This window comes from Myxine glutinosa, chromosome 2 (genome assembly GCF_964187855.1).
Source record: "Myxine glutinosa chromosome 2, kmMyxGlut1.1, whole genome shotgun sequence".
In the NCBI taxonomy this organism is placed as follows: Eukaryota; Metazoa; Chordata; class Myxini; order Myxiniformes; family Myxinidae; genus Myxine; species Myxine glutinosa.
The window spans coordinates 13,556,769-13,570,345 of record NC_136262.1 but is presented as its reverse complement, the minus strand read 5'-3'; the positions used below and the strand labels follow the sequence as shown (position 1 = coordinate 13,570,345).

The window sequence follows — 13,577 nt, the reverse complement described above, 5'->3', positions numbered from 1 at the left end:
ACAAATTACTGTTCCAAATTCAAACGCAAAAAAATATATAATGTAATGGGATACAACGAGTTGTTTTCATGTCTGTGAAAGGACATTTATCAAAGTTTTATTGTGGGGATTTGTGAAGTTCATCGTCCAAATCTGAATGGACTTGTGGGGAATATGTACAAAGGACTTAGGTTAGGAATGTATTCAACATCCTCACCATTTGCGCTTGGCCGACATGCCCCCTTTCTCCGCAGGATGCTCCATAAATTTCCAATTTCATTCCAATTTAAGCAATCTCCATAAATTTTGTTGTTGCACTCAGGAATCATTTTTCTTGATGATGGCTGCCTTCCATAGGTCGGCCTGAAACTTTGTTGCACCTGCGTCGCTAATTTGGTCTCTATAAACCAGGCAACACCGCTTTTTCTTATGGGTACCTCATTTGCAGTAAATGTGACGTCACTTGTCACAGGAAACACCTGGAAATTTAAAAAAAATATGTCAAAACTCTAAGAAATGTTCTTTCACATGCAGCAAACCACACTGTTGCATTCCATTTAATTAACTCTTTATTGCAGTTTGAATTTGGAATGGTAATTCGTGGAAACAACCGAGCTCTTGAGAGAATTAAAAAGGAAAACCAGAAAAAACAATCAAATTGTCTTTGTATGGAAGTTTGTTTTCATTCTTGTTTATCTTCTCCCCCCATCATCTTTTAGTGTCGGTTGACTTTTTACCCAGTGCACGCGAGGCTAAAAGTGGAGTTACGCAATTGCTTCACCTTTGTCTGTCCTGTCAGGAAATGTCAGTCTATGATCGAGGAACATTTAATATTTCAATTGAATGTTTTATTTTGACCGTGAATCGGAAAACAAATTTGTATTTTAACAATACTTTGGCTCTGAATTAATCCCGATTGCACATGCCCAGAGAGGAGCGAGATATGTCTACTCTGTCTGAGAGTCAAACAAAATTGAAAATCATTACAAACAGGAAACTTACTGTTTTTAAAGATGTCATAAAAGACACAACAAATGGGCACAAATAACTAATGTAACGCGTTAGATAGGGTGGTGTAAAAGACGCTGCATCAACGGCGGTAAACTTCTGGAATTTTCTTTTCTCAAACCTTTAAAATCTCAATTTTATTTGAAATTGAATTATATACGTCAACTCTGTAGAACATGCAACACTTTTTTGGCAATTTCAAAGAACAATTGGGACAAAATATTTCGGCATTTTACGTCATCACGACCAATCAAATTTGCAGTTCGCAAACCCCGCCCATGTCCTTGTTTCTCAAGACTGTGTGGGGTTATGTGTTCTATGAACTCTCCAGTAGTTTGTTGTTGTATCTTGAACAACTGAGAATGTGTGAGCGTGTGTCCTTTATCGGCCGGCGGACTCATTCAATCATGGCCTTGGCTCGATATAAGGTTTACAGTTTTTGAAACTTGTCTGGTAGATGAAAGATAAACATGTTAAACCCTTTTCATCTAGAATAAGTATTCTCGGCTCCTTTTTGTCTGTTCCTCTTTGAGCACCTATAAGTCTATTTGAACATTCTCACAAACCTTTCCACGACATCACGAGAACAAATCTCTGTCCGGTGTTTCCTTTTGCAATGTTTCCATGTGTAGTATATGAGATTTCAACCTGGAATCCCACCATTATTATGATGTACGTACTCCAGGCATCATCATCATCATCATCACCATCATGATGTACCGTGCCCTATGCAGAGCATTGGTGCTGCCGAAGAAGTTAAAGCTACAACCCTGGATGGGTTACCACTCCGAATCAGGAAGTCGGGGCAGGAATTTGTAATTTGTTTAGGGTGGTGGCGATAACTCGCCGACTCTTCGATAAAGGAAACCATGGGATCTTTAACGCCCACCAACTCATGCCGGCAGATGGGACGTCCGGTTTGATGTCCGTCCAAGGGATGTCACACAAATTGATGCCTCGCCCTGCCTGTGAAACACCAGGATGACGGTAGTTTATAGCTGGGCCGGAATTCAAACCCAAGCAAGACAGCTTATCGGCGAGCGTGTGTATCTCTAGGCTAAGAGCTCCAATAGGAATGCCAAACAGGCTGACCCAGGATTGACGCAACAACTCAAGTTTTACTTCAGTAAAACGCTTTTATTCTGTACTTCCAGGTTTGCAAAATATTGAGCTTGATCACAAAGTTATTTTAAGGAAGGTGAGTAGTCTGAGCAGGATGTGTAGATATATAACCCACTTGTTCCCAAGGTGAAACAAAACCCAATGTTGTCCTGACAGTATGTTTGGTCCTGATGGTGCTTGCACGGCTTGCAGTCTTCCCATCCCTTCCAGTGAATTGGTGATGCGAACTCAAGGCAGCGTCTTCCATTTGAAGGTTCATCTTTTTCCTTTCTTTGTCGTCAACATATCGGCACATTTTATTTTCCGTCACTTAATTATTTACTTATAAAACGTTGTGTCTTTTGATTTAGGGAGATTTTTTGATTAGGGAGATTTAGGGAGATTTTAGATTTTGACTGACTGAGTGGCGTGCTGACGAGGGGAGTGTCGTTGAAGCTGAAGGGAAAGGTGTATGCTGCACGTGTGAGAAGTGTTATGATTTATGGGAGCGAGACATGGGTAATGAACGTAGAGCAGCAACGAAGGCTGGAAAGGGTGGAAATGCGAATGGTTCGGTGGATGTGCGGAGTATCGTTGAGAGAGAGGAAGACAAATGATGAATTGCGAAAGATGATGGGAATAGAGCCTGTGATTGATGCTGTGAAGAGGACAGGTTGAGATGGTTTGGTCATGTGTTGAGGAAGGATGAAAGTGACTGGTTGAGAAGAGTGATGGAAATGAATGTAGAAGGAAGTACAGGACGAGGAAGACCGAGAAAGACTTGGCTAAAGGTGGTGGAAGAACAAATGCGGACAAGGGGAGATGCAGAAAATAGGGCAAAATGGAGAAGATTGTCATGGGGACCACAAGGCTAACCCCCGCTCTAGCAGGGAAAATGGCCTTAAAATGCATATTGTTTGTTGTTGTATCTTTTGATTTACATAAGATGTAATACTCGTATATGTCGACATAGGAATGCGTAAAGACAAGCATTTTTATTTTTAACATACAAAGTTAGCCTGGTGTTGGCTTAGCGGTTAGGGTGCAGCTTGGGATCCTAGGATCCTGGGTTTGAATCCCGGTCGATCGCTGAATTAACACCAGGGGGGTTGACTCAGCCTGTCATCCCTCTGAGGTCGGCAAATTGAGTACCAGTTCACTGGTAATTCCCTGTGTGTCGCAAGAGGCGACTAACAGGGTTGGCGGCAGGAAGGGCATCCGGCGATAAAATATTGCTCCAAAAAGGGGACCACAGTGCCCGAAAAACGCCAACCCCTGCTCTGTGGGGGAAAATGGCCTCTAAAGGTTGTTCTATACAAAGTCTAACAGGCCCCTGCCCAATGTACTCACTCTTATTTGGGTACTCTGCGGCCACGTGGTGCTACAAAATTCTCATGACAGATCATTCTGGATGGTTCGCCATTGCCCTCCCAGCACTCAGGTCGGGCAGGAAGTTGGAATTTGGCCAAGCCACTGGTGATAATTTCCCTACTCTTCTTCAAAAGGCACTGTGGGATTAAAAAATAATTTTATAATGCACCATGTGGTCAGACTGCACATGTACCGTACTACCTCGGATGAAAAAAAAATGGAGGTGTCGTAGTGTTTTAATGTAAAACAAAGTCTGGTGTTGTCCCCTCAACCCTCAACCTTCACTTGAATTCATTCGTACCTTCTCCTTCAAAAATGGTATATTGTTACATCACATAGTTCTCAGACAATTTTGGACATGTATTATATGTATGCGAATAAGGGCAAGTTATCTGTTGCTGCGGTGCCATGGTGACAACGCTATCCAAAATAGTGGATAGAGATGGAAAGCGTTCCATATGTCTGGAACAAGGTGACACCAGGCAAGTATGGATAACATTTCATTGCAAAGAACATTGTGGTCCAGGACAGGCCACTTTGGTTCATTAGGGCTTGCAAAGAAGGGCAGGGACTGCTTACCATTCAGGGCCAAGATTGGCTGAGAGACCCATGCACACGCATGGCCTTCATTGGCCGTCTGGTGCTGCCGTAACGTATGCCATGAGTACTCGTTGACTGGCAGAGCATGCGCTGATTTGCGGCCTATCTTTTGGGGGGAAGGCGAAGTGGCAGCATGAGGCGGGGATATAAAATACGGTGAGGCAGAGCACTCTTCTGGGTTGCAATCTGCCTTCTCAAAAAAACACGATTAGACTACAACATACACACCACATGATAGTGATTCCACCTTTTCACAAAAATCTACTTTTTACAACTATCGGGGATGCCTCTTCGTGGTAGTTGTACCTCCTCCCCACCCAACACAAGTTGGGGGCCAAATCTTCCGCATTCTTCCCTGCTGCCCAGATTCGTCAGGGCAGCGCCGTCAGTCAGAGTGCTGATCAGTCCACATGGACCGACGCTTTCCCTCTTCTCTCTCTCTCTCTCTCTCTCTCTCTCTCTCTCTCTCTCTCTCTCTCTCTCTCTCTCTCTCTGTCTCTGTCTCTGTCTCTGTCTCTCTCTCTCTGTGTCTCTGTCTCTCTCTCTCTGTGTCTCTGTCTCTCTCTCTCTCTGTCTCTCTCTGTCTCTCTGTCTCTCTTTCTCGAACTCTGCCATGGCCCTGACTTTGTGAAAGTGGGGGTACACCATCGTAGATGTGGAGGGTCTCTGTGTCGCTCCTGGGAGATCAGTTGGCTGTCTCCATGTCGTGGGCTTGTTCAAGAGAACTATCTGGGGCTATATGACAACAACAACAACAAGAATAAGTCAACTTTCTCTCATGCTTCCATTTATTCCATCCAGTCTTTGGCTTTCCTATCCATCCTCTAAGCCCTGGGACACTGAATCCTGTGGAGGTGGTTGCAGTCAAGCAGCTTGCTTTCTCAGCCTGGAAATCTAACCCGACTGATGGTAACTTTTGTTCATTCTGTTAGTACATCCTTAGGCAATCCAGAAAACATCATCCTACAAATCTCAAAGGTCGAACTCTCCAACCAGTGTCCTTCCTCCAAGTCTTGGTGATACCTTGTCAAGTCTATGCTCTTCCTCCATCCTGTCCCTCTGTCACTCACCTCAAACAGCATTACCACAGACTCTGCCCAAGATGAGACAGAATGTCTCAACTGAGTGTTTGCCTCCAATCATTGTTTACCCAAACTTTCCTGCTCTATCCCAATCTTTCCCACTCATACCACTGTCTACTGGACTCTCTCTCTACCTCTTGGGTAAGAAGGATACAACGTTTTGTCCAGCTTTGGCCTTGGTCTGCTGTTCTTTCTTTCCCTTTGTCTTTGTCTGGTGTATTCGGTCTGCCCCTCTACTTTGGCAGCCTACCATTGGCCTGAACCTAGCAAAAATAATTTCCATCTTCAGGAATGGTGCAAAAACAGACCCTTCCAACTACCGACCAGTGAGATTACTTCAAAATACAAGCACCATTCAAATTGAACCTTCACCTGGTTATCTGTGGGTGGTTGATTCCCGGCCTGTTGTGCAGCTTCTATCAGAGATCGATTCCAGTTTTGGGAGGGGCTGAACGTGCAATAATTTAAATTCAAATTCCTACTTGTACACCAGTCTAGAGGACAGGGGGGTTCTTGAATCTACTTCAAATATATCACAGGAAATCTGCCCCCATCAAACTGTGATATTTGTGAAGAGCTTGCAAAAGACAGAGGCAAAAGGAAATATGCACTTAACGGCTGTTAACTTATCACTGAACTTTGTTAACCTCTTACTATGCTTGTCCGAGTGCAGTGCTTTACTTGCACGGTGTGCCAGACACGCCTTGTTCCTGGAGACCGCTTCCAATACATCAGTGGCCGGCTGTTCTGTGAGCAGGATGGGCCAGGAAAACTAACTCCCACTGCCAGAGACTCTTTGGCTCTGCCATCGACTCCCCAGATTCGTGATCAGAAGGCGAGTATAGTTGCTTTTGTTGATTGATCACTATCGCCCGTTAGTAATGGTTGGTGAAATTGTACGTTCATTTGAGATGTTTTGTCTGTTTGTGTGTTTTGTCAGTTTGTGTGTGTCTATGTCTGTGTGTTTGTTTGATTTGTAGGTACTCCTGAAAAGATGGATGAAATGAAATGAGAACTGGTGGTTGTACTCAAGGTGTACACAGGAGGGTTTTAGGCGATAAAATTTTTTTGTACTCCAATGTGTACAGTGTGGCGAGACGACACAAATTCTCTCTGAAAACATGTGGTATATCACCGCTCACGATGGAGAGGGTATTACAAGTAATACTACATTTCACCAATTCTGGCGGAATTAACCCGTCAGTAAATCTGGCGGAATTAACCCGTCAGTAAATCTGGCGGAATTAACCTGTCAGTAATTCTGGCGGAATTAACCCGTCAGTAATTCTGGCGGAATTAACCCGTCAGTAATTCTGGCGGAATTAACCCGTCAGTAATTCTGGCGGAATTAACCCGTCAGTAATTCTGGCGGAATTAACCCCTCAGTAATTCTGGCGGAATTAACCCCTCAGTAATTCTGGCGGAATTAACCCGTCAGTAATTCTGGCGGAATTAACCCGTCAGTAATTCTGGCGGAATTAACCCCTCAGTAATTCTGGCGGAATTAACCCGTCAGTAATTCTGGCGGAATTAACCCGTCAGTAATTCTGGCGGAATTAACCCGTCAGTAATTCTGGCGGAATTAACCCGTCAGTAATTCTGGCGGAATTAACCCGTCAGTAATTCTGGCGGAATTAACCCGTCAGTAATTCTGGCGGAATTAACCCCTCAGTAATTCTGGCGGAATTAACCCGTCAGTAATTCTGGCGGAATTAACCCCTCAGTAATTCTGGCGGAATTAACCCGTCAGTAATTCTGGCGGAATTAACCCGTCAGTAATTCTGGCGGAATTAACCCGTCAGTAATTCTGGCGGAATTAACCCGTCAGTAATTCTGGCGGAATTAACCCGTCAGTAATTCTGGCGGAATTAACCCGTCAGTAATTCTGGCGGAATTAACCTGTCAGTAATTCTGGCGGAATTAACCCGTCAGTAATTCTGGCGGAATTAACCCGTCAGTAATTCTGGCGGAATTAACCCGTCAGTAATTCTGGCGGAATTAACCCGTCAGTAATTCTGGCGGAATTAACCCGTCAGTAATTCTGGCGGAATTAACCCGTCAGTAATTCTGGCGGAATTAACCCGTCAGTAACTCTGGGTGAATTAACGAACATTATCTTTGCTCATTGCTTTTAAATCTCTGTAACCCACAAGATATAGGCATCTGGACATGACTAATGAAAGTGATAATTACTATTCTCCTTTAAAAGGTGTTGCTTATGTGGCGAGGAGGTGGTGGGAGTGGGTACTTTGTGGAAGCAAAAAGTCTTGACGTAAACTTTTTACCTTCGCAAAAGCGGAAGGTTATGTTTTGATCGCTGTGTATTTATTTGTATGTCTGTGTGTGTGTGTGTATGTTAATCGCATAACTCAAAAAGTATTCAACCGAATTGCATGAAATTTGGTGGGATGATTGGTTATTATACGGGACACATTTGATTAGATTTTGGGAGCAATCGGGTCAAAGGTCAAGGTCAAGGTCACGAAAAGGTCAAAATCGTATTTTTGTTGTTCTGTTCCCTACACTCCCATGCCAAGTACAGAACAGTAGCTGCGGCGAAGGTATGCGCTCTACCGAGTGCCCGTTCTAGTTTATTCCATGAAATAAAGACGAGTTGATTGAATCTTGGCTTGGAGACCATCAACATATCATGTGGGATGGGAACAGGTCCTTAGTCTCAGCCTCGTGGTGGATATGTCTGAAACATTAGCTTTCACTGCACACAGGAGTGCATAGGACGTAGGGGGATGCAATGGGCACTGAATTTATATATATATATATATATATATATATATATATATATATATTGGCCATTTTATATGCAGTACATTTGCATTTTATCCATTTTAGTAATTGTGTAGCAACAAAAATGTCCCATCACAGCCATTGGTGCCCAGATTTTTATCAGCATGTCTGTTGTCTGCCATGCAAATAACACCATTTGGTTACACAAATAACCCAAGATTTTTTAGTAAAGGCAGTCTGACAAATATGCAAATCAACACTCTTGGAGTTGGGCGTGTTATCACCCAATGGGTAAACGGCACTTAAGCTGTGATTTTGCCCATAGGCAGCTCTAGCAGTGTCAAAGACAGAGCCTAATGGCCCCATGTTATGTCAGTGCCAAGGTTAGAGAGGAGTAATGGCCAATTGCTGAATTTCTACCCACTAAGTGTCATCACCATGGCACTTCGACTCCTTCTCCACCCCTTTCCCAAGGATACCCCGACAGGACATCTCCTCTGAGACTTTTTTTTAACATTCATCCTTTTCCTGTGGTGAAGTCAGATTTGTGTTCCCTCATGGCCATTTCCATGAAAAGTTTCATCGGCATGTGTTTCCTGCTATGCGAACAATTCCAGTTTTAAGAACGAGAGTTGGGCGAAAGAATTGCAAACTATGTTTTAAAACAGGTCAATAAAAAGTTTAAAACACGTTTTATAACAGGTCAATCATTTCCGGTATATAGATGTACCGGAAGTGGATACTGAAAGTATTCACACCACTTGTCTTTTTTTCATATGTTGTTGTGTTACAGCCTGAATTTAAAATGGGTTAAATTGAGATATTTTTTTTGTCACTAATCTACCCTATAATAATCAAAGTGGAATTTTTTTATTTTTATTTTTTATTCTTACAAAATAATGTAAAATTATGAACAGAAATATCTAATTTACATAAATATTCAACTCTGAGTCAATACTTTGTAGAAGTTCCTTTGGTAGAGATTACAGCTTCGAGTCTTCGTGGGTATATCTGTATCGGCTTTGCACATCTGGATTTGGAGGGTTTCTCCCATTTTCCTTGCAGATTTGCTCAAGCTCTGTCAAGTTGGATGGGGAGCGTCGGTGAACAGCAATCTTCAAGTATTTCCACAGATTCTCAATGAGATTCAAATCTGGGCTTTGGCTGGGCCACTCAAGGACTTTCACATTCTTGTTCTGAAGCCATTCCAGTGTTGCTTTGGATGTGTGCTTGGGGTCATTATCCTGTTGGTATGTACATATTCGCCGCAGTTTAAGATCTTTTGCACTCTAAAGCAGGTTTTCCTCAACGATTTGCCTGTATTTGGCTCCATTCATTGTTCCCTCTATCCTTGCAAATCTTCCCGTCTCTGCCGTTGAAAAGCATCCCCTTAGCATGATGCTGCCACCACCATGTTTCATTGTAGCGATGGTGTTAGATGGGTGATTATCTGTGCTCGGGTTCTGCCAGGCATAATGCTTTGCATTCAGGCCAAAGAGTTCAATTTTCATCTCATCAGATCACAGAATCCTTTTCCTCATGTTCTCAGTCTTTCTCATGCCTTTTGGCAAACACCAGGTGTGCTGTCATGTGCTGTCATGTGCCTTTTTCTCTGAAGTGGCTTCCGTCTGGCCACTTTCTCATAAAGTCTAAATTTGTGAAGTGCTGCAGAGACTGTTGGCCTTCCGGCAAGTTCTCCAATCTTAGCCACGGAACTTTGTAGTTCTGTCAGAGTGGTCATTGGGTTCTTGGTCACCTCCCTGACCAAGGTCTTTCTTTCCCGGTTGCTCAGTTTGGTCAGAGGGCCAGCTCTAGGAAGGGTCTGGGTAGTTCGATATTCTTTCCATAACCTAATGATGGAGCTTACTGCGCTCTTGGGAATTTTCAACACTAGAGATTGTTTTATACCCTACCCCAGATCTATTCATCCTTACAATTATATCTCGGAGTTCTACGGACAATTACTTCAACTTCATGGTGGAGTTTCTTCTCTGATATGCACTGTCAACTGTGAGACCTTATATAGAAAGGTGTGTTTCTTTCTATATCATGTCCAATCAATTGCATTGGCCACAGGTGGACTCAAATCAAGTTGTAGAGACATCTCAAGGATGATCAAAGGTAATTGGATGCACCTCAGCTCAATTTGGAGTGTCATAGGAAAGGTATTAAATACTGTCGTGTTCACTGCGATTTAACACCCCTGGTGACAGATGGCCAACCAAGCTTTAACTCCGAGGCATTCACCGAACCAATGGCGGTGCCTTTTACACATGCGAAGGTGGAGGGTGACGAGGCTTACCTGCATGGGTTTCACTTGGGCATCCTCTAACCCACAACCATTAAACAAGACAGACAAGAAATTAAAATTCAACAAACAATGGGTTTAATTAAATAAATGCCAGGATAACAAAACTGTCCGGTAACTAATATTCCTAAATTGAGACGTCTCCATACAGACTCATCAAACAGACACAGGGATAAATAAATGAAAGTAAAAATGTGTGTGGTGTGTTTTGTCTGCTTAGTACTCAGCTTTGAGCGGCCCTCAAACCCCGTCGGCCCTCAAATGGGTTTCCGAGTCCTTGCGCGGGAAACAAATGCCTTGGCGTGAAGTCGCGTTCCCCCGCCAGCCGCCGCCGTGAAGCGAACAGGTCCTCGCTCCTTCCTCGCCATCCCATGTTCCACAAAGCGCTGAGGTCTCTCAGGTGCACACGCCACGGAACACCGCCATCACGAAGCCAGCACCACAGGGATCAGAGAAAAGGATGCGTCAGCCTTTCCCCACAGCCAGGAACAGAGAGAGCGTGCAAATACCACCGCCTACACCAAGCCCAGCACAAGAGAGAGCAATGCGTGACCACTTGCGATCAAAGTCAGGACCAAGAGAGCGAAAATGGCAGTCCTCTCCCTTTTTGTCCCTCGTGCTGGAACCTTCTTTCTGATGTCATGCGCACGCCAATCAAAGAGCGCCACCCACTCATCTCATCCAATCATCCTTCGGGGCGTGGCCTCACGGTCGCTCTCCACGCCCATCGAGATGATTCGCTGGGTGGTGTCGTAGTGGTCGAATGTTTGGATCAGGTTGGAGGTTATTTAGTTTATTTAGTATAGGTGCGAAATGCATGGCTGGTGTTGCATGTGTCATAACTCATAAGGAACAAAGGGAAAACCACAGAGGCAATTTACATACAGGGAATTCTTCCTTATACCCTACCTAATTAGCATAGCTCCACCCCTCGCAGGAAGACAAATATACAAATTACGCGACATCTGGCCTGACTTAAGTACATGAGGGTTTCTTCTTCATTGCTACATTCGGAGAACTCTAATCTATACAATCTACCTGGACTAAGGTATTTTGTGAGCTACCCAAATAAACGTAACAATACTTATTGACTCAAGACATTTCAGCTTTTCATTTTTAATTGATTTGTAAAAAATTCTAAAATACAAAATTTTACTTTGACATTGGTGGGGTATTATGCATAAAATCTCAATGTAATAAATTTTAAATTCAGGCTGTAACACAAAATGTGAAAAAGTGAAGGGGTGTGAATACTTTCTGAAGGCAGTGTATGTAAGATATTTCAAGAAGTTGTGGATGGATTATGACAACTTGGTGGACGAGTTGATTAGGCGACAAGAACAAGCCGATTAGATTTTGGTTCAGCTCCGAATCCAGATCCGGCCCATCTGTGGGATACAAAATATAAACTGTTCATCCTGGTGGAGGTATGCACTCTACCGAGTGCCATTCTACTTGAACCATGTTATCCTAACTAATGTTTCACTTTATTTGCAAGATAAATTACAATGCAGTTCACTAAAGTAGTTGGGGGGGGGGGGGGGGGAAATAATTTACTTGCAATAGATTTTGGACAAAAATAGTACCTGAAAACTTTCTGGTGTAAGACTATTTGCTGAAAAACGATGTTCTATCCAGATATGGCATTGATGTGTTGCGTATGTTAATAAACTACAGGTGCATTGTGTTTCCCGGTAAACCTGACCATCTTTTTTTTTTTTTTTTTCTTCCACAGGTTTGTTGACCTGTTCATTCGTTTGCTGGACAATGCATTAACTACTTGTGAATCACCAGCGCATCATGCAGGTCTTGTTGAGACAACTACCTTCTCTGCACTTGTGGTAACTGCTCGTACCATGATACCATCCGACCTGTTACCTTCAGGCATCAAGTGCTGCCCCACATATTTTACATCCGACTAGTAGAGACTTCCTCTTGTGGGGAAAAAAGAAGAAATCTGCAAGTGCTTTGTTCTTCATTATCAAAGGGTTTTGTTCAAAAAGAACTTCAATAAATTGACCACATCATTGATTCAAGGTGGTCAATGAATGAAGCTCGATGTAACCCATACCGGTATTATTATTATTATTTTTTTTTTTTTAATCAACACAATCAGCTGAAACTTCCTTTTTGCTGTGTGCTGAAAGTTTTTGCAAAGTTGAGTATTTCAAAAAGGTTCTAGTATGAGTTTAATTATTTGTCATCATCATCATCATGTACCGTGGAGCTGCCGGAAGGAGTTATGACACCACGATCCTGGTTGTGCCACAACTCCGACCCAGGAAGTCAGAGCAGGAATTTGGAATTTGTTCCGGGTGCCGGCGATAGCTCACCCTCTGTTTGCGAAGGATGCGGTCGATTCGAAATGCTTAAAAAATAATGAAAAAAAACTCTCGTATCCGGATCCGGATCTTCAACAAAATGGAATCAATTCAGTCACAAACCCAACCTGTCCACAAAGTTCCGGCTGAATATGTCCACAACTTTGAAACGTCCTGTTCACAGACAGACAGGGGTGAAAACATAACCTCTGTCCACCTTCGGTTTCGGAGGTAATGAAATACATAATCGGATCGGATGAATTCGGATGAGTGAGTACATCTGATGCATCGACGAAGGGCGGACAACCGAAACGTCAGCGCCTTTCTGCCTTGTGCTCGTTTTCTGGTGGATGTCATCCATTTTCTATTGTTCACAGGACGGTGTATGATGCTGTCCCAGTTCATGTTCATCATGTGATTATTGCTTTGATATATAAAAATAAAATAATGAACTGTCAAAGTCCAGCTGAACAATTGAGCCAGTAGCAAAGAGCATCTCCACAACAGCAAAGCTTTCTTTGATAGTCCCAATGATTCATATTTTCGTAATCATAAAACGTAATTTGAAAAGAGAAAATGACGTCATGCAGTTCTGCCATGACGTCACGTCTGTGCGTGTGTTGAGCGATGTAGCGATAGGAAGTTTGATGAATTAAGATTGTGGTATTAAAACATTTACGAAAGCTTCAATATATCTGTGTTACCCTGTAAATGTATACATGTATATATGGATGTGTACATACCGTAGTTTGCTTGTACATTTGGTGCTTTTGTTCGATTTGTTCATTTGTGTTCTTGCAATTTCTACAATGAGTGATTTCCTTGAAATACACAAGAATCAAACAAGCAGTTTTTATTGGAATCATTTTATCGCTGGAATTGTGGTATCGGTCTTCATTGTGATTTTTAAAAAATTATTATGAGAAGTCCATGCTTCTGATACAGCAATTAATATCATTAATTAATATAAAAAGTATAATGAATATACTTTAAAAAAACATTTTTATTATTAGAAGTCCATGCTTCTGATACAGCAATTAATATCATTAATTAATATAAAAA

The 13,577-nt window shown here is 42.6% G+C and overlaps 1 protein-coding gene across 1 annotated transcript in view; it reads left to right on the top strand.

The window, feature by feature from the left end:
- The window catches only part of LMO4 (LIM domain only 4), a 79,607-nt gene extending 66,244 nt beyond the window's left edge, over nt 1-13,363 (top strand). The window contains exons 4-6 of the mRNA XM_068108713.2: nt 2,266-2,362; nt 5,815-5,976; nt 11,930-13,363. Coding sequence (XP_067964814.1) covers nt 2,266-2,362; nt 5,815-5,976; nt 11,930-11,938 — 268 coding nt within the window. The 3' untranslated portion in view covers nt 11,939-13,363. The remainder of the gene's footprint in view (nt 1-2,265; nt 2,363-5,814; nt 5,977-11,929) is intronic.
- The last annotated feature ends 214 nt before the right edge of the window (nt 13,364-13,577 follow it).